Below are 23,983 nucleotides of genomic sequence, written 5' to 3'. Positions count from 1 at the left end.
TCTCTCCCCACCCGCCCAGCGCCCCGTTTCCTTTGGATTGAAGGTTCGTGTTCTTAAGATGCCGAGGCGAAGAAGCCTCCTTCGTCCCTTCCGACTGTCACGCACGATTGCCTGCCCTTCTTCCCCGCCCTCCTCCCCCCCTCCCACGCAGCAACGAGAGCAGCCACCCCGAAGCCCGGCCGAAGAGGCTGGCTTCCCCCCACCCCCCCTTTTTCTCACACCGGCCTGTCCACGGCGTACTGGCAGGCGCTCAGGTTGGAGGCCGGGGTCTGGACGCTGGCGTAGCCGAAGCTGGAGTGCTGCTTGGCTTTGAGTCTCAGGCTGGCCAAGCTAGAGTTACACGTGTCCCGGTAAACGTAGGGAGGGGTTGGCGGGGCATAGGGGCAGGCGGGCGTGGGCACGGCCGAATTGAGCGAAGGGTTGCTCAGGTTGTTCAAGTTATTGAGGCTGTTGAGGCCGGAGCCCGGCACGCCGGTCACCGCCGAGGGCACCATGCTGGAAGACATGCTCATGGACGAGATGGAGTTGGGGGGCGAGAACATGCTCTGCGAGGACAGCGGGTTGACGTTCATGGAGTTGAAGAAGGGGAAGCTCTTGGTGGAGAGCGACGCCGAGGTCAGGCCCTTGGCGGCCCAGTTGTTGTACGAGTAGCCCGGGTACATGTCGTCGTAAGGCTGCATCAGCCCGTTGAACTGCGGCCCAAAGCCGTTCTTACAGAGTTCCGCCTGCTGGTTCCGTTCCCGTTTCCGCCACTTGGCCCGCCGGTTCTTGAACCAAACCTTAAGGAGAGGGAACAGAGAGAGGGAGAGAGGGAGGGAGAGGAGGAGGGAAACAGAGCGAAGGAGAGAAGCTGGTCACTGCGGGGAAACCAAAGGACCCTAGCATGCTCTCCCCCCTCTCAGCCCACTGCGACCCCCGCACTACGGGGCTTCCCGGGCTCCCTGAGGGAAGGGAAGGGGCAAGCGAGCACCACAAACCAGAACCCCACCTCCCCCATCCCCTTTTAAAGGGGATTTTATTGGTTTTTATATTTGAATACTGAATTTTATGTGTTTTTTCTATTGTTGTGAGCCACCCCGAGTCCTTTGGGAGAGAGGGCGGCATACAAGTTTAATAAAATAAATAGATAAATCTCCCCCCCACCACTTTTTTGGTGCCGCCCTCCTGCTCCAGCCTCCCTCGGACTTTCCTCATCCAAGGTTTTTTTTTCTAATTTTAGCAAAAATCTTTTATTTATTTATTTGTAGGCCCTCTTTTATTATTATTATTAATTTATTTATTAAATTTATATACCGCCCTACTCCCGAAGGACTCAGGGTGGTGAACAGCCAAGATAAAATACACATATTACAAACGTTAAAAAGAACCAGTTAAAAATACATTAAATGCTTTGGCCCACAAATAAATTCTCTTAAAAAGAATGCAAGTCCTTCAGCTGAGCCTGAACAATAAACGCGCGTGGCGCCGCCTTTCGATACGACAAATACCTTTTCAAGGCTCCTTTACAGGGGAGGTGGGGAGGGGGGAAGAGAGAGACGGGACAAAAAAAAAAAAAGAACTTTAAGGGTTGTCCGAACGTGAAATGTACCGTTATTTATCTAGCAAGGGCCTCTCTTTGGCCCTGCCGTTTTCCGAGAGAGGAGCAACCGCTGAAAATCTTTGCATCCTCCCGACCGCACAAGATCTCGCGCTCAACAAGGCTCCCTTCCAAGAAAGCCTTTAAGTAACCTGCACGGAAATGTCCAGGCTGGGCTCCAGAGTTTAAAGGCCCAAGTCCCAGTAAAACAGAGCGAGGTTCTGTTGGCAGAGACCTTCCCACCGCCCCGGAACGCCATTTCCTCGAGATTTCGCTGAGGTCAGCACGGAAAACCTGTTTAGCTTAGAATGCTACACCTTTCGCACAAGCTGGTCCACGGGGTGAACAGTTTTGTTCCTCTGGCCTTATTAACATATGTATGGCTACATAAACAACTCAGTCTACCCTGGCATTTACATTCGGATAATAAGCACACAAAACAGCTCGCCTACGCTGAATTTTAAACAAATAGGCTTCTCCAGAGAGCGGCCAATCTCCTTCTCCTTAAAAGGGACAAAAATGCTTCTCCGCAGCTGACTTTGGAGACGGGGAGGACTTTGTTCCTAGCCCCGACAAAAGGTTATGTGGAGGTCCGAAGGCGAAGATCGTTCCTAACAAACTCTGAGACCTAGCCAAGAAAACGTCCCGTGCATCTGCTGTTTAGTTTTCACGTTTCGCGTTTCTGCCATATAGCTCAATCTTTTTCCACTCCAGACTTCTACCTCCCTTTCCTTCCCCCCAAAGTCTAGAAGTCTAAGGCCAAGGAGGTTAATCCGCTTTAACACCTATTTTTCTACACAGGAGAGGAAGAGACGATCCTCGCGATGGTATTAATAATCCAGGAGTAGCTTGAAATTTAAATCTGGTCAATGATTTTTCTCTCCCGCAGCCCGGGGAAAAAAAAAAAAAGAAGTCAACATAAATATATAAATCGGCTAGGAAAGCTTCTAATAAATCTTTTACCTTAACGGCTGGTGACAGGAGCGTCTTTCTTTTCATGTGCTAATCATTAGTAGAGCTAAACCAGGTCCGGGGCGGTTGCTTCTCCTGCGCTTTTTGGCAAACTTTGCTCTTTCTCGACGCGAGAAGGACGGGCGCCTCCGCCGCCAAGACAAAGGCGACAGGCGCGCGCGTCTTTCTCCAATCCACATTCCCAGCTGCCTGCTCGGCCCAGTCGCCCCCTGCGACTTTCTGATGTGGATTGGAAGGGCCAATCTGCTCTTGGGTTGACCCCCCCCCACACACACACGCGCGAAAGTTCGCTCCAGCCTGACCCCGGCGCCACACCAACCGAAGCCTAGGCCGCGGTTTGTACTGCTCCGCGCACCCGAAACGCAGAGGCCGCCACCGCAGACAACCTGTAGGGCGGATCGTGTTTCCGCCATCTGCAACGGAGGGCAGGGCGTCTTTTCAAGGCCCCCAAGAGCAAGAGCCATGCGCTTTTGGAGCAGGACGGCGGCATCGTGCCCAGCTGAAGGTTATATTGTTCAGTTGTGAATAAAGGCCGCTTCCTTCCTTTGTCCGAGGTTTTTGTTTTTAGGCGTTTGGGACAATCCGACAAGTTGTTATAGAGCAAATCAGTCTAGATGTGGTTTACTGCTAACTGGAGCCACCATAACACCCGTAAGTACAGTTGGAAATCTGATTGATCGCATCTCCTGTTAGAACACAAACACACGGAGGAAACTTGTCTAGAATCCCAAGGGCCGCAATAGCAACATCTCAAGAATAACAATTTTACTCTTTAGGACGAACCCAAAGGTGGTTAAAAGATCCCGGAAGGTTGCTTCAATACGTTACTGTAACGCATTGTTTCCGAAAGGACAATTTTCCAAGAGGACGACTCAATTCCAAACCAGCTTAATTGCAAGCTTTTCCGTTTAAATGGTTTGAACCACAGGAATTCCGGGTGAACTGTTCGAGGAAGCCGGAAAAGATCAGCTTCCTCCTTATACTGTGCCATATTTTTTTCGCCTCCCCGGTCTCTTGTTGTTTATTCGCATTAAAGCTTGAGTCGCAACCCTTCCGATTTTTAATTCAAAACAACTTTGGGATATGTATACGCTCTGAGCGTTTAATTAATTAAAAGGAGTTAACCAAAAGTATGAAATGGATTTTGGGGTTCATTTGTCTTTCCTAGATTAAATGAACACCAATCCTTTCTATACCGTCCTTTTTTACATTGCAAACGCAACCTTTTATTTTCGTAAATATCGTCCCAAAACACGGTCTCTTTCCACTCTACTCCTTAGTGGCAAAAGTTTGGAAAGAAACGCGGTTAAAGGTGGAGTAAGTAGTAGGGCTGCATTCAAAAGTCCTCCCTTCTCACAGCAATTTTTTGGAGAGTCTCCTTCACTCTCATCCAAGAAAACAACTGTGTGGTTCACCACTGTTCCTTTTTTCTTTTTTTTTTTTTAAATAGCTCCTTCTCCTCCTTCCTTTCCATGAGTGTATGTGCGTCCGTGAATGCGTATGTGCGTGCATGTATGAAACAACAGCAGCGACAACACTGAAGCAAGCTGACCTCTGCTTCTCCGGGCATCTCTGCCTCCTTCATTTCACTGGCTTTCACTGAAACCAGCGAAATTAAGTAAAGTGAACTTACTTCCACTTCAAATAAACCTTGGAATCCAATCCAAGTGTTTTACTTACCAACTTTCCTGACTCCAAGCAGTAGTAATTATTCAAAACCCCTTACGGAGTTTTAGAGTCACTAATCCCATCGAATTAAGAGACCCTCACCACAATCTACGAATTTCTGCCTTAAAACCTAAACTCGGTTTACACAGGGAAAACTCGAGCCGCACCGGATTCCATCTGATTTTTCCTACCACGAGTAGCTCTGAACTACAATCTCGATAGAAAAAAACGGCCCTCCCCCTTTCCTCTCCGGCGCATTGGGGAAGCTTTTTCTCTCCCCCCCTCCTCTTCCCCCTCCGACTGAGCTGCCTGATCCTGTCGGATTTTAGGGGCTTTTTAGACGGAGCCATAAATCTAAGGCGAGAAGAGGGACGGGGAATAAGCCACCAGAGTTGTGAAAGCGGAGGGAAAGGAGGGGGGGGGCAAAGAATGCGGAGAAGGGAGCGTCGCGGGGCCTGGGAAGACGGCCGAGGCCTGGCGTTTGGCGCATTTTGGGCTGGGCGCACGTCGGAGCCTGCCCTGAGCCGCTTTCTTGGCGCAGGTTCCCTTTGCTCCTTCGCATCCCGTTCGGAACACGCCGCACAGTCGGGGCCACCCATCCATCATCTTCGGAGGGGAAGACAATCCGTCAGTTGCCTGACAGATAGAACCGAGGAGCTGCGCCGGGCCAAAGCCCGCCTCGCTGGAGGCGAAATCGAAAGGAGCAGCAGCAGCAACAGCGGCCGCCACCACCGCCGCCGCCCTTCCCCGCGAAGTCCCGCCCAGCCTTCCCCACCGCCGCTCTCTTACCCTGACTCTGGCCTCGGTGAGGTTGGTCCAGACCGCGATCTCCTCCCGCGTCGACATGTCCGGGTAGCGGTTGCGCTGGAAAGTGGCCTCCAGTTCTTGCAGCTGCTGGCTGGTGAAGTGAGTGCGCTGCCGCCGCTGCCGCTTCTTCTTGGACGGATCTTCGGCGCCCGCGTCCTCATTCTTGCTCGGCTGGCTTTTCTCTTTCTCTGCGGAAGGCAAAGCAGCGTCGGGTCAGGGGTCCCCAGTCGGGGAGGAGGAAAAGGCAAGGCAAGGCGGGGGCAAAGCAGAAGGAAAAAAGAGTCGCCCCGTTCCTTCGGTCGGCTTCACAGGCCAGCCACTGGAAGTCCACGCGGGGCCAACTTCTGGGAAAGGGCTGCCTGCGACCCGAGCCCGCTTCATTGCAGCCCCCCGCCGCTGAAAATCAAGGGGAGTCGGCGTGAAGGAGCCACAGTCGGGGCGGTATGACTTAAAATGACTAAGAACCACTTTAAAAAAAAAAAAAAGAAAGCAGGCGTGTATCTATCCGCAATCAGGTACGGGAGCTTTTGGGGGAGAAGCAGCAGAAATCCGAAGGGCTGCTTATAAAACGAAGGCGCTTCCTTTCCCAGGGAAAACAACCAACCCATCTGAGAATGGAAAAGCGCCCCGTCGTTTTTGGCTGGCCTGCGTCTGCAGGATGGCTGCCCCACGGGTGAAGAGTGGCTTCCTTGTGCTGTGGATTCTCCCAGGCTTTTGGAAAAGATTTTACCAAAAGCATCGGCTGCAAATGGGAAAGGAAGGAAAAGAAAAGAAAAGGGGATTTTCCCCCACCACTAAACTACCTGCTTAGACTTGGAACGTGGATTGTGTAAATTAATCACTCCCGACCTGAACGTTTAAACTGCCAGGTCCAAGCAGGTTTGCTGTGATTATTCACAAGGGATTGCTCACTTCATTCCTTCTCCCTTAAGCATACGGTTTTATTGCAATTAAATATATAACCGCCGGTGGTTGTAGTGGGACAGTACAAGTCTGAACTGACAAATCTCCTATAATATAGAACAAGGATCTCCACAACCTTGGCAACTTTAAGACTTGTGGACTTCAGTTCCCAGAATTCCCCAGCCAGCAGAGCAATCAGCTCCATTGCCCTGGGTTTAAGGCACCCAAACACGCACGCACAAAAAGTTTTTAAAAGGACAACAGATTTTGAGAAGACCGAGTATTATCTTGCATATTCTTACATTTTTTTAAGACGTGCCCACTTTGGGGACATCCAGAAATTATATCAAATAGTAGGTCGCAAATGGGAGAGTTGATCTCGATTAATACAAATGACCGAAAAGAATAAATGCCGAATATATAACTGCAGTCAGACTGAGAATCCTTTCAAGAAGCAGTTCTTTTACGCACAGCAGCAAGTTTTATGTACAATGGGAACTGCAGCAAATATCTATGAATCATATAGACACCCTGTTCTCTTTAGGTCTCAAGAATGTCCTTGATGTGTTAAAATAAAAGCGTTTCTGAGTTACAACGGCTTGACCTTAGTATAATTTGAGGTAGTCATGCTAATCCACGGTCCATAATATCCAGTGAAAACCTGCAGTATTCGACTCAGCAGAAGGTCAACTGTACCCGTGGATTTAGCCCCAAATAAATAAATAAAAAGTATGTAGCCTTAACCCAAGACTTGGTGGTTGAACCCCGAACTATAAAGTTGACGGTGTTTATTTGCAAATAAGTCCACTTCAGTTCTTTCCTCCTCCCTGGGCTAAAATACTGTACACTGCATATTCTGACAGATAGTTCTGAGCTCTTACACTCATGAGCTGCAATTGCAGTTGAACTCTATGCACATTAATTCTAAAATACGTCCAGTTGCTCTCAACAGGACTTACTCTGGAGTAAGCACAGACGAGAGTGGTCTTTCAGCAGCATTTTCTGCCTGGTTTAGCAGAATTTCCCAATGCAGCTTTTATTGGAAAGTCTCAGAAACTTGCATGGAGGCTAATAGCCAATTGCTTGCAATCACATTCATTTCACTAATCTCAGATTTGGGGCATCTCGTTATTTCAAGAGTCCCCACCCCCACCCCACCCCCACCCCCACCCCGCACTTAGTTTCCAGTAAGGAAAGAGTTCCAATAGGGAGCCTTTCAGCTTAAATCAGGTGATACTCCTGGGAATAGTTGCTCTGACTGTTTTCACGTTAGCGGGCCGAGCTCCTGTTGGGTTTGCTGCCGGGGCCAACTTCTCCCCCTTGCGAATACCAAGGTTGGCATGGAAGGTGGAATATAAAAATTGTCCCCCCTCTAGACCAAAACGTGGCAAATACCTGACACGATCTGACTCGCCTTCCTCCACCTTAAAAAAGAGTGGAGACTTGCTTTTTTTTTTTTTCTGGTGTTTCTTTGCGGTTCTACCTTTCTAATTTGTAGCTATGGAAATAACGGATCAGGTCCATTGGCCATTATCCCCTCCCCCCCCAAAAAAAACCACGCATGCGCCCGTTGCCACTGTACAATAATGTGGGGAAGAAGAGTGTCTTTAAAGCGAGAAGCCGGGGAAGGTTAATGGCTGGATTGGGGCAAGAAGCGCCTTACCTGCGGCCTCGGGGCTGGAGGTGTCGGAGATGGTGTGAACCTCCAGCCGATGCTTGGCAGAATCCAGGGCCGATCGCGGCTGGCCGGGGGTCAGGGCTGAAGCCATAACCAGAGCCGGCTGCTGCTGCTGCTGGTGATGGTGATGATGATGATGGTGATGATGGTGGTGGCAAGACGAAGAGGCGGAGGAGGAAGAGGAAGAGGAAGGGGAGGTGGAGCAAAGCTTATTCCCGGCTCCCAAACGCTCCAGGCTGAGAGGTTCTTTCAGGCAGTTCATCGAGAGTCTCCAGCAAGCCAGCCAGCCAACCCGGGCGGCCGGGGGCTGAGCGCTGGCGGAGAAGAACCCCGGCGAGGGAGCCCAAGCCGCTGCCAGGGACAGAGGCTGCCGCAGTCGGTGGCCCAGGAGCAGCGGCTGCTTAAACCCCCTGGCCAGATTTCGCTCCTTCCCCGGCCTCTCAAGCAGCAGGTAGGCAAGTCAATCAATCAATCCCGTCCGGATCTCAAGGCAAGGGAGCTCCCGGGCCGCCCCCGCTGCGCCGAATCCCCCGCCGCATCGGCCACTGCGAAGCCAAGCGCCCCCGCTGGGAGAGCCTGGCCCACCTGAGCCCAAAACTCCCAAGGCGGACGGGCGCAGAAGACCATGAATAATCACCGAGAGAAGGGCGGGCGGGCGGGCGCAGGTAGATCGGAGTAGATCCAAAGAGCAATCAATCGGTCGGTCGGTTGCAAAAGCAAGCAAGCAAAGCAAGCAATCCCGGAGCGAGCCGCTGGCGTCCTTCCCTTTCCTTGGGCGCTCGGAGAGCCGGGCTCCTCACTGGCTTCCCTGTTTGCCTAACATCTTAAACCCCGAGGCCGCCTTCCCGGGCCAGTGATATCAGGCGGCCCCTTTCTCTCTCTCCTCCTTCCAGCCTTCCCCCCAGCGGTCCAGACTCGCTGCGGAGACCAAGACTGACGCGGAGGGCAGCCAATCGGAAAAGCGCAACGCCCCGGCGCAGGCTATAATAAGAACAGCCTATCAGACACTCGGGGCAAGGCATGGAAAGCTTCGTTGTTCTTTTCTCTCTCTCTCTCCCCCTCCCCAAACCCCCTTCCCTCCTCCAGTCAAGTTTTCAAGCTCTGCGTTGCATGTCAGCAAAGGGAAAATTGGAAAAATCTAGGGACGGGGGAGGGGATCCGTCGACGAGGCAATCTTATTACCTAAGCTTTCATCCTGGGGGTGGGGGGTGGGGGAGGTTGGGTGGGGAGTAACGGGGGGGGGGGGCGTTAAAGCTTTCTCCTGCATTTATTTCGGAGGTGCCTGCAAGAGCTCTTGGAGCCACTCAATAACCCCGACCTAGAAGGCTACGAGCTTCGCAATCGCTCCCCTAGCAGCACACAAAAGATTTTTTTCCCCCTTAGATTAAAAGAAAGCAGGTATCCCGGAGGTGAAACGCAGCCTCGAGACTTGGTGGTTGGTTTTTTTTTTTTTTTTGCGGTGACCTCGGACCTTTGTTTCAGTGACGCAGAAGAGAAACTACATTTTTTTTTTAAAAGGACAAGCCAAAGTGACCGAGAAAGAGATGGTCGTGGGAAAGCGTAGGGGAAACTTCTATCCCCTTAGGACCCTCTGTAATTCACGGCTGTCAATTATTATTACACGGAATACATACTGTAATAAATGTCCCCGATTAACTGTGGCAATAATATTGTTTAAAATCCTCCCCTCCCCCTCTCCGTGACTTTAAACTACTGCAGATGATTTGCACTGATCTTAATGTACTTTTTATAATCATCTACCGATCGGATTCTAAAAGATGCTTGTGCTAATCTTAAATACATTTCATTCTTTTGTTGATAAGACTGCAAAGATTTGAAGCTAGGATCCATCCCATACCGGAACAAACAGACGTAATTGGCGGTTTGAGCCCCTTCCCCCCACCTAAAACCAAAACTGAGGTATTGTCTACCTGTTTTAATATGCCGCTGCACTTTTGCAATTTTTTTTAAAAAAAAACTCCCTAACATCCTTTTGCTATATTTTATTTTACAATAATGAAAACCAAATTAGAGTAAGAAGAATGAAAAAAACAATAACCTAGAAATAAACCGGATGTGCCGAAAACTTTAATTTGGTTTTCGCTTGGCACTTAAAACAAGCCAGGTGAGTGTCCTGGTCATCGAGATTCGCCCCCAGAGACAGGACTTAAAATATATCTTTTATTGAGGCGTCATTGTGATTTAACGCTGCGTGTTTTTTACTCTGTTGGAATGACGTTTCCCACCCGCAAATACAGCCTTCCAACTTGTGGCAACGTTGCGACAAAATCGGGGCTTAAATCTCTTGACAAAAACATACGCATTTGAGCCAGCCTGCCTACGCAGGAGCAGACCCGCATTTTTTTTTTAAATTTGATTTATATGCCGCCCTTCTCCGGAGACTCAGGGCGGCTTACAATGCGTTAAGCAATAGCCTTCATACTTTTGTATATTTATACAAAGTCTGTTTATTGCTCCCACAAACTGGGTCCTCAATTTACCCACTTTAGAAAGTGAACAAAAACTAAGTAAAACAGAAAAGCTCTTTTCTCCTGCCACCGCTCTCTGCAGGTGAAATGGGCTATTCTTTGTTTTTCGGGGTTTTTTTTTTTTAAGGGTGGTGTTATATTACAAACTTTAGGGAAGGGCAAAGAGAATCTCGGGTAGACTTTGCTTCTAACTGGGCTGCAAAACCTGATCTGTCCTTCAGTCTCTCCTTTGAGAGTGCGGGGCAGTGTGAATACCCCAAAGCAAGGCTGTATTTCTCTATCTCGCAATCCCCCCCCCCCGGCCATTATGGTACCGTCGGTTACTTTAAAAGGTGCTTTGCATTCGTTCCTTAATAATCCCGGGAGGGGAGGGGGGAAAGAAACCCTTTTCACTCTGGATTCCCAGTTATTAAACCCGTGGAGTTCGCAGCAGCGGTAGCAGGAGGATTGACTCAGCCAAAGAGCTCAGATTCGCAGGATTGGAGTCCGGTTTTCGGGATGCGCTTACTTCCAGCAAGCCGTCGCTGATCCCTTGGATGTTTCCATAGGGAGAATGCCTGAGCCGGTCGCTTTCACCCCCAGCCCCATTCCCCCTCCCTCACCCTCTTTATGGAGGGTGGGTGCTCGCCCCTTTTGTCGCCTTCCCCGCTATACCCCACGTATAATTTTAGCAGTATAGCTAAGGGAAAAAAAAGCAAGTCTCGTTAATTTACATGCTGCTCATTATCCGCTCATTAAACGGCGGAGCTTTATCCCTGCGATTTGGCAGCGACCTGCCTCTCCTCGGGACCCCTCAGCGTTTAGATGCAGACAATTCTCTTACATTTGTAGTGGGTTTTTAAGCTGATAAGACTCTAATTTGCTTAAGTCTTTTAAATAGGGGCTTTCAATGATTCTAGCTCTTTTCTTATTGGATTGCCTCTAATTCCCCCAAGATCATAAAGTATATGTATAAAGTAAATAGTTTCTCCCTAAGCACCGCCGGCAGATGACCTATAAGTAAATCAATAAGAATCCGAAGCTTTTCTCCACAATTTGTTTACTAACCATAGCCCGATTCTCCTTAACCTCCCAGGGCTACGAGGGGGCTACACACGCCGCGTAAATCCCTCCAAGCATTATTAGAAGCAACGGACGGTGCGGCCGCGGCAGAAATTACTCAGTCGTAGCGCAGTTGAGAACAGGAGGCAGAAAAATGCTGCAACCCGCCTCCCCCTCCCCGCCTCTCCCCCAAAGAGAAATCGGGAATTTCTCCTTCAAACTTGGGAAAAGGGAAGTAAGTAAGAAGGCACGAATGAGCTGGAGAAGGGCTAGCGCAGATCCAGCCCTTTGAGGTTGGGTGAAGGAATATCGCCACCCTTTCTCTCATCAGATTGAAAATGTCTCTTTCCGCTGGAAGGGATGCCTTCTCAACCCAAGAGCATCCTAACACTCTTATTTAAAGCCACCCTAAACATACACCCTGTCTTTCATTAAGTTAAGGGGGGGGGAACCAATCCAACGGACTTTGTATTCACAAGGGGCGATTACAGTAAAGCTACCCAGAAGAAGGTACAGCGCGCTTAGCACCTTCGCTGGTTAAGAAACCGGCGCTCGCCCTCCGCAATCCTATAAATATATCTACACAGAAGCCGGCGCCGCTGCTGTCAGGGAGACTTCCAGTTAAGGGAATATAAGGAGGCTGCTTTGCCAATTTTGAGTTCAGAAGCTGAAGTGGAGACGTGGAAACGCCAGTTTTGAAACGAAGCACAAGCGTAACACTGTTGCTACTCCTGAGAAAAATGCAGATCCGGTGGATTTTAAGAAGACTAGCCATAGCAAATCAAGGACAAGAGAGGTGTTTAAACCCGGTTAAAGTTGAATTAACGGCTTTACATATATTACAGAATATGGCCCAGTAAACTGTACATGGTGGTTTGAATTAGGAAGAGAATTCTTACCATGCATAGAAACTGTGCATCAGCACAAGCAGACCCCATCCTGGTGCGCATGGGTGGGTTGGATTCCAACCCTTATAATCTCATTGACATTTCAACACGTTTTGGAGGGCACCAGGTTAGGAAAGGCTCCTGCAGGCATTTCTCTATCTAGTTGAAGTGAGGGCATGACAACCTGAAATCCTATGGTTTCCTACTTGATTGAAACCCTCCTTGAGAATCTGGATTTAATCATCTAATCTAATCTTTCAGATCATGAAATCGAATTACTCTTAACTGGTAGCAACTCTCAAATAGAAGAAGCCATTCACAAACTCTCTCCTATTTTGAGGTGGATTACTAGGGTTGAACCTGGATCGTTTCTGTAGAAAAGGACCCACACTTTACCATTAACTTGAGCTATCGTATTCCAAAGCACCAGCCATGGGAAAATGGGCAATGGCTACCCTATCCAGACTTCGAAAGCTTAGACACACACCCAAATTTTGAGTCAAAGACCAGCAGATGGCAGAACCATCTTAACAAATTTAAATCAACGATGATAATGAAAGTATTGATAATATTAATGATAAACAGGATCTGCTTCTGGACAAAAATCAGGAAAGGAAATGGGCAGCTTGAAAATGTGAAAAACAAACACACAAAAAGAGATTGATTCTGGAAGACATGGTTGGCTTCCCATATCATATTTGCTCAAAAAAAGTTAACTAATCCAACATTCTGAGTTTTCAGAAGGCTACACTAGTATAAGTGTTTGAATAGAATAGAATAGAATAGAATTCTTTATTGGCCAATTGTGATTGGACACACAAGGAATTTGTCTTGGTGCATACGCTCTCAGTGTACATAAAAGAAAAGACACATTTGTCAAGGATCATAAGGTACAACACTTAATGATAGTCATAGGGAACAAATGAGCAATCAAATCAAATTGATGGTTTAATGTGTCATGGGAATTTGTTCATTGCTGTAAGCATGTTTTTGAATCAGCCATTAAATAGTTTATTTGGGATTATTTATTTATTTCTAGCCCACCTTTATTATCTTTACAAATAACTCAATGCAGTGATCATGTTTTATATCCCTTCCTCCTCCTATTTTCTCACAACAACAATCTTGTGAGGTGGGTTGGTCTGAGAGAGAATGACTGGCCCAAAGACACCCAGCTGACTTTCATGGCTAAGGAGGGACTCAAATTCATAGTTTCCCAGTTTCTAATCTGGTGTCTTAACCACTAAACCAAACTGGCCTTTATCATCTTCATATACTCGCAGTAATGCTCCAAGGCGGCTTCCATCAAATAAACAACAAATCCAAATAAAACACACCAGCATCATAAAACAAGAAATACCCACGTTAAAAAACAACAACCAATAACAGCGTAAAAAACATGGCATCAGTGTTCAGAAACACACCGCAGACTAAAACAGACACTGCAGGAAAGGCTAATGTGTTAATGTTTTATATTCTTTCTTAAAATGGTGTCATGGGGAGACCAATTGCACTGTACAACCATTATGCTTTAGCTTGTTGCCTGAATTCAGTTTGTCCAGTGCCTGGTGCAACCTTCAAACTTCGTAGGAAGTAGCCTTATGCCAAACCAAGCCAATAGCAGAGTATTTTCTACATTAAAGGCAGTGGGTTTTCAATTCCAGGTCAGGGGTGGGTTAGAACTTTTGGTATGTTAAGAATCTGCTCTGTCCTTGAGAAAGAAATGTTGTACATGGGCAAGATGGGTTTCATAAGATTTGCTGTTCCCGCCATCACTGTATTTTATCCAGATCCACAGCCGGATGTGGTTTAGTGGGCTTTTATAACTAGATTGACGAAAGCCACCAATCTCATCTTTGAAAAGTGAAAGGGCTAAATCCCTTAACCTGGTAGCTCCTGTCCAAGGTGTGGCACGTGGCATAACTTTCTTGCCCCTCATCTCAGTAGCTTTTCATTCCCACTCATCTACATTTTTTTTTAAAGAAATAAGTCTTGCTTTGTATCTCTGACATTGGGGCTGCAAAAAAAGAAATTGGGGCAATGCCAGTTTCAACTCACTTCTTACAGTCAATGGCTGGAGCCAATGGGAAGATCTCTTGCTCAAATGCCAGAGGTATGAACTGCATGGAAGCACGCAGTTCTTCTCAAGCCCTCTAGATCTTGGGCAAGACTTTGTTTTTCTCAAAGAGGTTTGCATAATATTGTTTTTTTTTAATCTGCATATGTATTTTATCTGAAGCTGTAATCCAGTGCTGTTCCTTGCATTGATCTGCGTGGGATACATTTTTACATAAATGTTACAAAGCAAAAACCATCTCTGTTGGTGGTGATGGTATCTCACCCAGGTTTTCTCTCATGCCATCCAAATACTGTCCCCTTAAAGCAGAGGTCTTCAAACTTGGCAGCTTTAAGACTTGTGGACTTCAACTCCCAGAATTCTCCAGCCAGTGATGGCTGGAGAATTCTGGGAGTTGAAGTCCACAAGTCTTAAAGCTGCCAAGTTTGAAGACCTCTGCCTTAAAGCATCTCATTAGGGATCTACCAAACCTAGGCAATAATTAAGACATGGTATGATTTCTTGTCTTCCCTAACACCACCCTAATTGGCCCCATGGTTCCAAGGTGCCTGCCCCAACCCCTTCACTGAGAGAACAAGGCAATCCAGTTATGCTAACAGCAGCTGGAAAGCTGGCAGGGAAACTACCTTTCCCCACGGCGATTCCAAACCTTACATTAGAGATGCAAGTCTGTCATATTAAAATTAAACAAACAGACAATTGACTGATAATTAATAGACACCCTCTTTTGTGCTACACTTTAGCGCTCATATCATTCCAGGGAAACGAGTATTATTTACTTTAGTGCCATTTCTAAGTTGTTTAGATCATTTGAGAAAGTTGGATCATCAACCGTATAATTCACTGACAATGATAATGGATAAGAAATAGTTAATATTCTAAAGTTGGGAGAACACAAACCTACAGAGAGATAACAAAAAAAAAAATTAATATCTTCTCGTGGCTCTTAGAATGAAGTGATAATTTTGTAATGAGCTCTTGCTACTACTCAGGCACAGTAGTAACGGGTATGCAAAGGGACATCTAGTATTTTCAAACTAGTTAAATATAAGCTATAAGGAGTTTGAAATGATGAGTTCCATGGATTCAAATTACATTCTAGTATCTTAAGTGGACAGAATTATGTGACACAGAATAGTTCAAAAAGTCCTTATAAATTCTTCAAACAACTGCCTTTTAATTAGGAATAAAATGTTGAATCTTCAGAGTTTGGAAATCCATAATCACTGATTTTACTGATAATTTTAAAGGGTAATTCAGTGGCGGTTAATTCTCGCCAGTAAATCTCAGAATTGTGCTATTTAAAATACAATACACTCTTCTTCTCATTCTTTTTGTTTCTATCACATCCTTCCTTCAAATAGATTGGATTTGTATTCATAATGCCCTAAATTACAGTATCTTCTGAAGAACCTTTAAATTCAGTTTTGATTAGCCCAAAGTCACATATGCAACTCTACAATGTGCCTCTAATAGGTACGTAGTGTTAGGTTTCAGACTTATAGAAAATAACTGTAAAATATTCTGAAGACTATGTTTTGAAGAATGACACACACACGTCAAAAATGAAGTGAAATAAAGAACTGTATTGCTTGCTCATATGATAACAGACCCACAAGCATGTTCCTTACTACCATTACAGGTTTCTCAATTTTCTAATTCATAAAAGTTTTTCATAGGGCCATCCCCCATGATGTTCAGAGCCAAAAGTAGTCAGGAGTGACTTCCATGGTAGGTGTGTATGAGGGCAGGAGATGCACTGTGGACTTGAGGATACTTTAGGGCCCATCCTAGTTACAGATCAGGGAAATGAAAATTGGTCCAAACCACATGAGATTTGCTAATGGGCTTTTTTCATCCAAAGCAAATGCTAAACAAAATCAAGGGCCAGCATGTTACAATGACCAAAATGTTGCATTAGGACAAAGTACAACCTAGTTCAGATTTGCTCTCATACAAGAAATTGTGATCAAGATATTCTCCTTGTTAAATAAAACAAATAAATAAAATAAAGCACGTAGCGTAGCAGAATCAGAAGTTATGAACACCATGTTATTCTTCTTTGTTCATTTCTACAACTGGAACTTCAGTTGAATTTCATTTCGTCCTGTTTTCCAGAGCCGCAATTCCTGAATAAAGCTTATTTTTCCAGGAACTAGATCTCTGATTAATTAGGATCACATGATGGAAGCCAGACAGATAATCCTTGTTTAGTATGTTGGTCAAAACAATAAAGAACATGATGAGTCCTTCAGGACTAACCATGTTATTATTATTCAAGAGAAACCATTTATTATTTTTATCAGATTTTTTTTCCGTCCTAGATTTAGGAAATATAGACTATTTCCAGCTTGTGCTACAATAAAATGATTACTCCTCAATTAGCACAGAACTCTGTTGTTTTAGCTTATGGTGCAAAAGGTTTTTAAAGCACCCTCGTGGGTGTTCCTTAAATCATTTCCCGGGGCAACTAATCAATGTGAAATAAACAGGGGTCTTTTTTTCCTGCTTTCACAGTCACCACTTCAGCACCAGTAGAACCAATTTTCACCTAAAAGCTCTACGGACAAACTGCAAAGCAAACAAACAACACCTACCCATCTACCTTGGGTGGGCGGGCAAGGAAGAAGCTAAAGAAAGATTTCAAATAAAATGCCAACGAAAAGGTAGGGAAGAAAGAAAGAAAGAAAGAAAGAAAGAAAGAAAGAAAGAAAGAAAGAAAGAAAGAAAGAAAGAAAGAAAGAAAGAGGAAGGAAGGAAGGGGCCAAACCAGGGTGGATAAAAATCAATGATTTTTTTTAAAAAAATCAAAAAAATCAGATTTTTTTGATTTAAATCTGATTTTTTTTTAATTTAAATCAGATTTTTTTGATTTGTATCGAATTTATTTTAATAAAAACTTTTGGGGTAAAAATCTATCGTAAAATAGTTTTCTATTTAAGATACATAAATAATTTAGTTAATTCAGCATGAAATGGAGCTTAGTTATGTAGCATGAAGCTGTATATTCTGCAACACTGGATCTATCGGTGAGTCAGCAGTGGGTCAAAGGAGTAGCAGAGATGACAGTTGCTCTTTAAAAATTATGATTTAAATCGAGTTGATTTAAATCAAGCCTTTTTACTAGTGATTTAAATCATGATTTAAATTGGGATTTAAATCGAGTTGATTTAAATCAAATCCACCCTGAGCCAAACCAAGTTAGCTGGTGGGAAAGAGAAATAATAATAATAATAATAATAATAATAATAATAATAATAATAATAATAATAATAATAATATCCAGAACAGAAAGAACAAACAAACAGAAAATAGGGAGGAAGGGAAGGAAGAGAAGAAAGGAGAAAGGTCGATTGAGAAATAATAGCTAGCAAGCAAAAAAAAAAAAAAAAAAGGACTGGACGTCTTCCCCCCCTCGATTTTTTTTTTTTTTTAAATTCGGTGGTGAGATCTCACGCTTTTCCTATTCAATTCCCTCCCTGTTCCCTAGATCAGGGGGGTCTCGAACCTTGGCCACTTTTAAGACTTGTGGACTTCAACTCCCAGAATTCCTCAGCCAGCAAAGCTGTCGGAGACCCCTGCCCTAGATCCCTTGTTCCCAACCTTAGCAACTGTTAAGATGTGAGGACTTTCAGCTGGCTGGGAAATCCTTGGAAGCGGAAGCCCCCCCCCCGTCTTCAAGTGGTCGAGGGGTGAGAAGCGCTGCCTTAGATGCGCAAGCCTTTGGGCGACGCTCGCTCCTCGTTCGATTTAGGTCAGTGTTTCTCAACCTTGGAAGCTTGAAGATGGGTGGACTTCAACTCCCAGAATCCCCCAGCCAGCGCTGCTGGCTGGGGGATTCTGGGAGTTGAAGTCCACCCATCTTCAAGCTTCCAAGGTTGAGAAACACTGATTTAGGTGGTTCTCAATGCTTTTTTCCCCCCCGGCAAGAAGAACCCGTGGCCTTTAAAAACAAAACCAGAAAAACAGCTCGGAAAAAGAAAACGGGGGCTCCTTGTCTTTCGCCTTTCTCGGATTACCAGGCGATTCGCCTTGATGAAGAACCATTAATCACACCCATTCAGTCAATATTAGGAAGGCAACGGTGATGTCTTTTTTATTTTATTTTAATTTTTAAAGGTAGGGGTTAAGGAAGGAGACCTCAGATCGCCCCATTCCCGTTGCGCAGCGCCCCTCTCCGCGCGCCCATTGACGAATACGCTGAGCTTGTCAAGGTCGGTAGTTCAGCGGTTCGAATCCCCAGTGCCGTGTAACGGGGTGAGCTCCCGTTACTTGTCCCAGCTTCTGCCAACCTAGCAGTTCGAAAGCACGTCAAAAATGCAAGTAGAAAAATAGGGACCACTTTTGGTGGGAAGATAAAAGCGTTCCGTGCTCCTTTGGTGTTAAGTCATGCCGGCCACATGACCACGGAGACAGCGCTGGCTCTTCGGCTTTGAAACAGAGATGAGCACCGCCCCCTAGAGTCGGGAACAACTAGCACATATGTGCGAGAGAAACCATTACCTTTACCTTATGCATGGTCTATATTTAACTTACTTAATTACTTACTCTTACTTAAAGAGTTGGGACCTTGGAAGTCATCTAGTCCAACCCCCTGCTCACGCAGGAGACCTGTACTAGGGATTCGAACCTCCGAACTGCCTGCCGACCTTTCTGGTCTTAGACACTGAGCCGTCTTAGTCAGGCACAAAAATAAACTTTCCGAGCCAGGCAGGAGTCGAACCTACAATCTTCTGATCCGTAGTCAGACGCGTTATCCATTGCGCCACTGGCCCTCCGTATAGTTGTATGCTTGTAGCTGCAGTTTTGCAAAAAGACTGTGACTGGATTCAATGCGGAATGGTTGGTTTGGCTCCATGGGTTGGGACAGACAAGTCAGGCAAATCTACTTGTTCTTTAAAGCAGGGGTCTCCAACCTTGGCAACTTTAAAGTCTCGTGGACTTCAACTCCCAGAGTCCACAAGAGAACCCTGCTTTAAAGGAAGTGTCTCGCTTTGGATAATAGGACTTGGCCTTTTTGCAAGTTCTTCCTGCCCTTCATTTACTGCATTCCTCCCAATCCTTCCGCAGCTCTGCTCTGAGAGCTCTTTGTAAAGAAAGATGGTACTGAGAAAGCCAAGAAAGAGTGGTTCTAAAAAGGGGAATGAAAACCCCACCACAATATTTTTTGTTATTGTAGTTGAAAACTCCAACAGCAATATAGTGCACAATAAATGGACTGCCTGTGGTCATTTTGAGTTTTAGCTGGTTGACCAAGAATGCATTGGAGAAAAGTATATAAAAAGGTATTAATGTCATGTCCCCAGACCAATTTATCAGCTAAATAATGGAGGTGGGATTTAAATTTTGTGTGGTGGGGGTGTCAAACATAGCACTCTGGTTTCACTATTTCATATTTCAATGAGTAAGCTACCCTGGTGTCTTTTCAATTGTTCTTCAATATAAGAGCTGCATTGTTTGATAATTATAGGAATTGTAATCCAGACACCAGGATTGAGGGAAGCTAATTACAATTGCCCAATACACTTTTATCTTTCTGTATGCTGCACCTTTCCACATTCTGATTTGTCCAAATTACAGCACTTTAGGAACTGAAGGTGCAATGGATTTCCAGCCTCCCAAAGGTTCCATGGACCAAAGTTTGATCCCAGGATGCTGGTTGGCTAAGCCAGAAGAAACGATGGGAGATGCAATTAAAGATTTAAGGACAGCCTGTTAAGAGAAGTTTGCAGAAGCTGATCAAAGCAGTGGAGGGCGTTTTGGCCCATTCTCCACATCTAGGAGAGATAGGTGGAAGAACCGAGAGAGTTCAGACATCTTGGAGACAGGGGTTATTAAAGCTTTCAGGATTGCATATACACCACAGTTTCCCTCCCTTTCTTATCATCGGTGTTATTGTCATTGTCATCATTAGGACATTTTGTTTCCTCCATGTTTATGAACCTTTGGAGCCAAGAGAGCAGCGGGAGTGTAGAAAATTCCAAATACTGAAAGAAAACTATGTTTAACTTATCTGATCTAATGCCCTAAAGGAAAAGTATCAATTCATTTGATCATTTCAAATCCCACTTCATGCTTTGGTTGGAGTTCTCTTCATGCAAGCAGAGGAGGGCGGCTAGCCATTCCTTAAAAATCAAACAAGATCGCATTCCTTCTCCATTAAGAACACGGTTTCTGGCTTTTTGAGGAATACTGCAGATGGAATGTTTACTTGGATTGGCAGAGGCCCCCACTAGCAAAATCCCCCCAAAGTGCTACAGTAGCCAATGCATTCTTAAAACAAAACACTGAAGCTAAAAATGCCTCTGAACCAGAACCAGACAAACTAAGACAGCTGAAAATGCTTTAAAAAGGGAGCCAGCTATGGCAGGAGAAGTTAAAAAGTTATTCTACCATTTTATTTTAAAAAAACAACACACCACAGTGACATGACCATACTAAGTTAAAGACTTGAACCCTACAGATGGCCCAGGAAACTGCTATGCTATTAAAAAAACCTTAAACCAGGCAGTCTACAAATGTATAAGCAGATTCAAGTGTATTAACTTTAATTTATGTGCGCAGTGCTTGGCAGTTTCCATTCCTCCCGTCTCCCAGTCTCCTGAAAACATCCTATAAATAGTGTTAATTCGTAAAAAGCGGTCTACTAATTCTTGGATAAAGAATTCAGAGAGATAAATTTCTAAGTCAGTTTATTTAGAACTACAATTAATTTGTGGAAAAATAAAAGAACAGGGGTCCAAAGAATGTTGGGTTGCAAATGTTCTTCTGATTCTTTTATTCATATGCTACTTTTCTGGGGCAATTTATTTAGCATCCTAAATTGTAACATACTTTGGAATCTTGAAACGTACCTTGAAAAATGGAATATATACTGTAAATATCACAATAATACACTCTTCCCTGCAAAATCAGTTGAGTAATCAGATCCTCTGCAGCTTACTCAAAAGTAGTCTCTTCTTTTAAAGATCCTAAGGGATCCTATTAATTAAATTAATTCTAAAGGGATTAATTCCTGTGCCTAAGTAGTTTACTCAGAAGTAAACCACATCATTTCATTAGTTTTTCAGCATGGTAGACGTATACTTAAGAAATATTCCTGTTTCCCAAGAAAAATCTTCACGAACCTTGACTCCCCTGCAAACTATAAAAACCGTCAGGGCACCAACAAAACTGAAGATGGTTTAGAATTCTGAGGCCTAAGCTCCTCATCATAAAGGTTATTCTGGAAAAGAGATTCCACACATGTAAAAAAACTCTCATTGTTTTCCATATTACTTGATGTGGTTTCAGATTTGAAACATGGTCTAGAAATAGGTCTGTGGTTCAAATGTAGCTAGGATGGCCTAAATGACGTCCTGGTTGCTGAAATTATTCTAAATACCTTTAACTCAGAAGCAAGTTCCCACAGAGTTGCTCCCCTATTAAAAGGCTGCATGCACTAACAAAAATCTCTCTATATATAAAAGCGAAAACCACTCACACATTAATCACAAAATCTCCAGAATCGTAAAGTCTACAAACTTGAAATTTGCCACTTGGCTTCTAGGTGCTCACTAAGAAAGGATTTTTCGAAATGACCATCAGAGCATTAGTATTTCCTACATTATTATTAACATGCTCTGATGCTAATTAGTTAGACATTCTACTCCCCCCTCCCAACTTGAAAGTAACTCTGGAGAGAATGGGATAGAATAGGACAGGCTTCTGTGGGGCCAGCCTGAGGGAGAGAAGGGGAGAGGCTTTTATGGGGCAAGGCTGAGGGAGAGAAGGGGATAGGAAAGGATCTATGGGGCAAGCCTGAGGGAGAGAAGGGGAGAGGAGAGGACAGGAGAGGCTTCTGTGGGGCCAGCCAGAGGGAGAGAAGGGGACAGGATAGGGGAGGATTCAAGCTGTAAGTGTCGATTTATCAAGCCTGATCACATAGTTTTGTAGCAAAGCATGGGGATCCAGTTAGTATATGATAAATCTAGGGCAGGAAGTATGCTTAAATTTGCAATTCTAGATTCACTTATAGCATCTGGAATTAGTGATCAGAATTCTGATTCAAAACTGAATTCAGAAGAGTTGTGTATTATATCGTGTTATAAACCGTAATCCATCCAAGGAATATTTTTTTGTTTGTCTCTTAAATCTGAAGCAGACCCATAGGTCAGTTACAGGAGAACCCTGATAAATTATCCAGAGCATCACTTGACAATTGTGAGCTGAAGCAATTGGGACGTGGGAGGGCCCTTTCTGCAGTGAATTGAGATAAACTAACCTTCTGCCTATGGGAAACTTGATGTATAGCCCTTTGAAAAATAAAATTGTTTGGAAACTTTACGACTATATAGAATGAAGCCCTTTAACATCCTTATATATACAGATATGTATGTATTCATTTTAAAAAAATATTGGGTGTCCATCCTACCATAAGGTAACTATATAACATAAATAAATAAAAAGCAAGAATTAAAAATCAAGGTCACATGGGGGCGGTGGGATCTGTTGTTACCTCCATTGAACCACCTCCATTGAACCACCTCCATTGAACTGTTTCCCCCATTGGGGCCACAGGCCAACTGGTAGAGTCAGGTCTTTCGGCTTAGGAAAGGATAGGAGGATTGAGGCCAACCTCACATGGGAGGGCCAAGGTGTTTCAGAGGGCAGGAGCAACAGCAGAGAAGGGCCTCTTCCTGGACTGACGGGATCCACTGAGCCAATCCCAGTGTGGTGAGACAATCCCTCAGATAACCTGTATGTCCTGTATTGGTTGTATGTCCATCCAAAATAAGCAAGTTGAATTCAATGGGAGTTTTAGCATCCCAAAGCTTGCTTAATGCCTATGGTAATTCAGTATTTCTCTGAAATTCTCTGGAAACAATTATTCACTCAACTCAGATAGTTGGCTTCCACAGTAAAGAACATTAGGTCCCAGTTCAGTAGGGAGATCTAATCAGAAGGTGTTCAACTCCTTCTCTAAGAACTCTTAAATCTTGTGGATTGTCTTATGGATTTTTTTTAATGAATTGATAAATGAAAAATACATTATCTGACCTAGCAAATGTTGCTCAATAAATTACACATTTTAGTGCTTGCATTAAAATGAAATTAATTTCTTCTATACAGAAAAACATTTAAAAAAAGTCCTAAAAGATGTAGTGCACATGGGCACCTTGGAAGGTGAGTACAATAAGACTATTAATGATTAATAAGATTAATGACACCTTGGAAGGTGAGTACAATAACACTATTAATGACTTCATGAGTTAGGATCAATGCATAAAAATATTCAATTCCCACTGAATATCAGTTGCTCAGGTGCCCTACACTACACTAGGCATCCCATTGACATGGAAACAAAGACAGACCAAAAAAAATACTCTTGGTCTCATTCAGTTAGCTTTTCTGATATCCTTATCTAACATGTATCAACTATAGCTGAAAAGCAATCAGAATTGATCTGATCTGATTAAGGTTGATTTTGAAATTAAATTGGTTCAAATAGCCATTTTATTTGGGTTAGGACTCATTTGGATCATTACCCATTGGTGCATATGTATTTTTACGCCCAAACGACCAACATCAATTTGGACTGTCATAATGTGATTTGTCATTCCAAATTGATTGGAATCGGTTGGAATCACTCTATATTGTTGACATGGTGGTGAAGGTAAAGGCCAAGATTGAGGAGACTCAGAAGAAAGTTTACCCCCAACCCTGGAAGCTCATTAGGTGATTTTGAGCCAATTATTCTTTCAGTCTAACCTACCTAATCAGGGCTGTTATGGGAAAGTTTGAGGAGAGACTTTTGTATACATTGGGATATAAATCAATAATTCAATACATACACAAATATATAGTTTTAATTTCAAAGCAGTTGAATCTTTATATAGTCTATAA

General features: G+C 44.4%; 1 protein-coding gene and 1 non-coding gene across 5 annotated transcripts in view; both read right to left on the bottom strand.

The window, feature by feature from the left end:
• Positions 1-212: 212 nt before the first annotated feature.
• Positions 213-23,983, bottom strand: part of PITX2 (paired like homeodomain 2) — a 42,286-nt gene continuing 18,515 nt past the window's right edge. For 3 of the 4 annotated variants that reach the window (XM_070948138.1, XM_070948140.1, XM_070948139.1), the window contains exons 4-5: positions 5,006-5,211; positions 213-779 (exon numbers count right to left, since the gene is read on the bottom strand). In XM_070948138.1, coding sequence (XP_070804239.1) covers positions 216-779; positions 5,006-5,211 — 770 coding nt within the window. In that variant the 3' untranslated portion in view covers positions 213-215. Of the gene's footprint in view, positions 780-5,005; positions 5,212-7,589; positions 8,069-23,983 lie in introns of those variants that run through there. The other variant, XM_070948137.1, reaches the window with a different exon arrangement.
• TRNAR-ACG (transfer RNA arginine (anticodon ACG)) lies at positions 18,801-18,873 on the bottom strand. Its single transcript has one exon. It is a non-coding gene; the product is annotated as a tRNA-Arg (tRNA).

The sequence above is a fragment of the Pituophis catenifer genome, unplaced genomic scaffold, assembly GCF_029215685.1.
Source record: "Pituophis catenifer annectens isolate HBS135680 unplaced genomic scaffold, rPitCat1.0.hap2 SCAF_8, whole genome shotgun sequence".
NCBI lineage: Eukaryota > Metazoa > Chordata > Lepidosauria > Squamata > Colubridae > Pituophis > Pituophis catenifer.
Note: the sequence above shows the minus strand (reverse complement) of the source record. Positions and strands in the feature narration are given on the sequence as shown.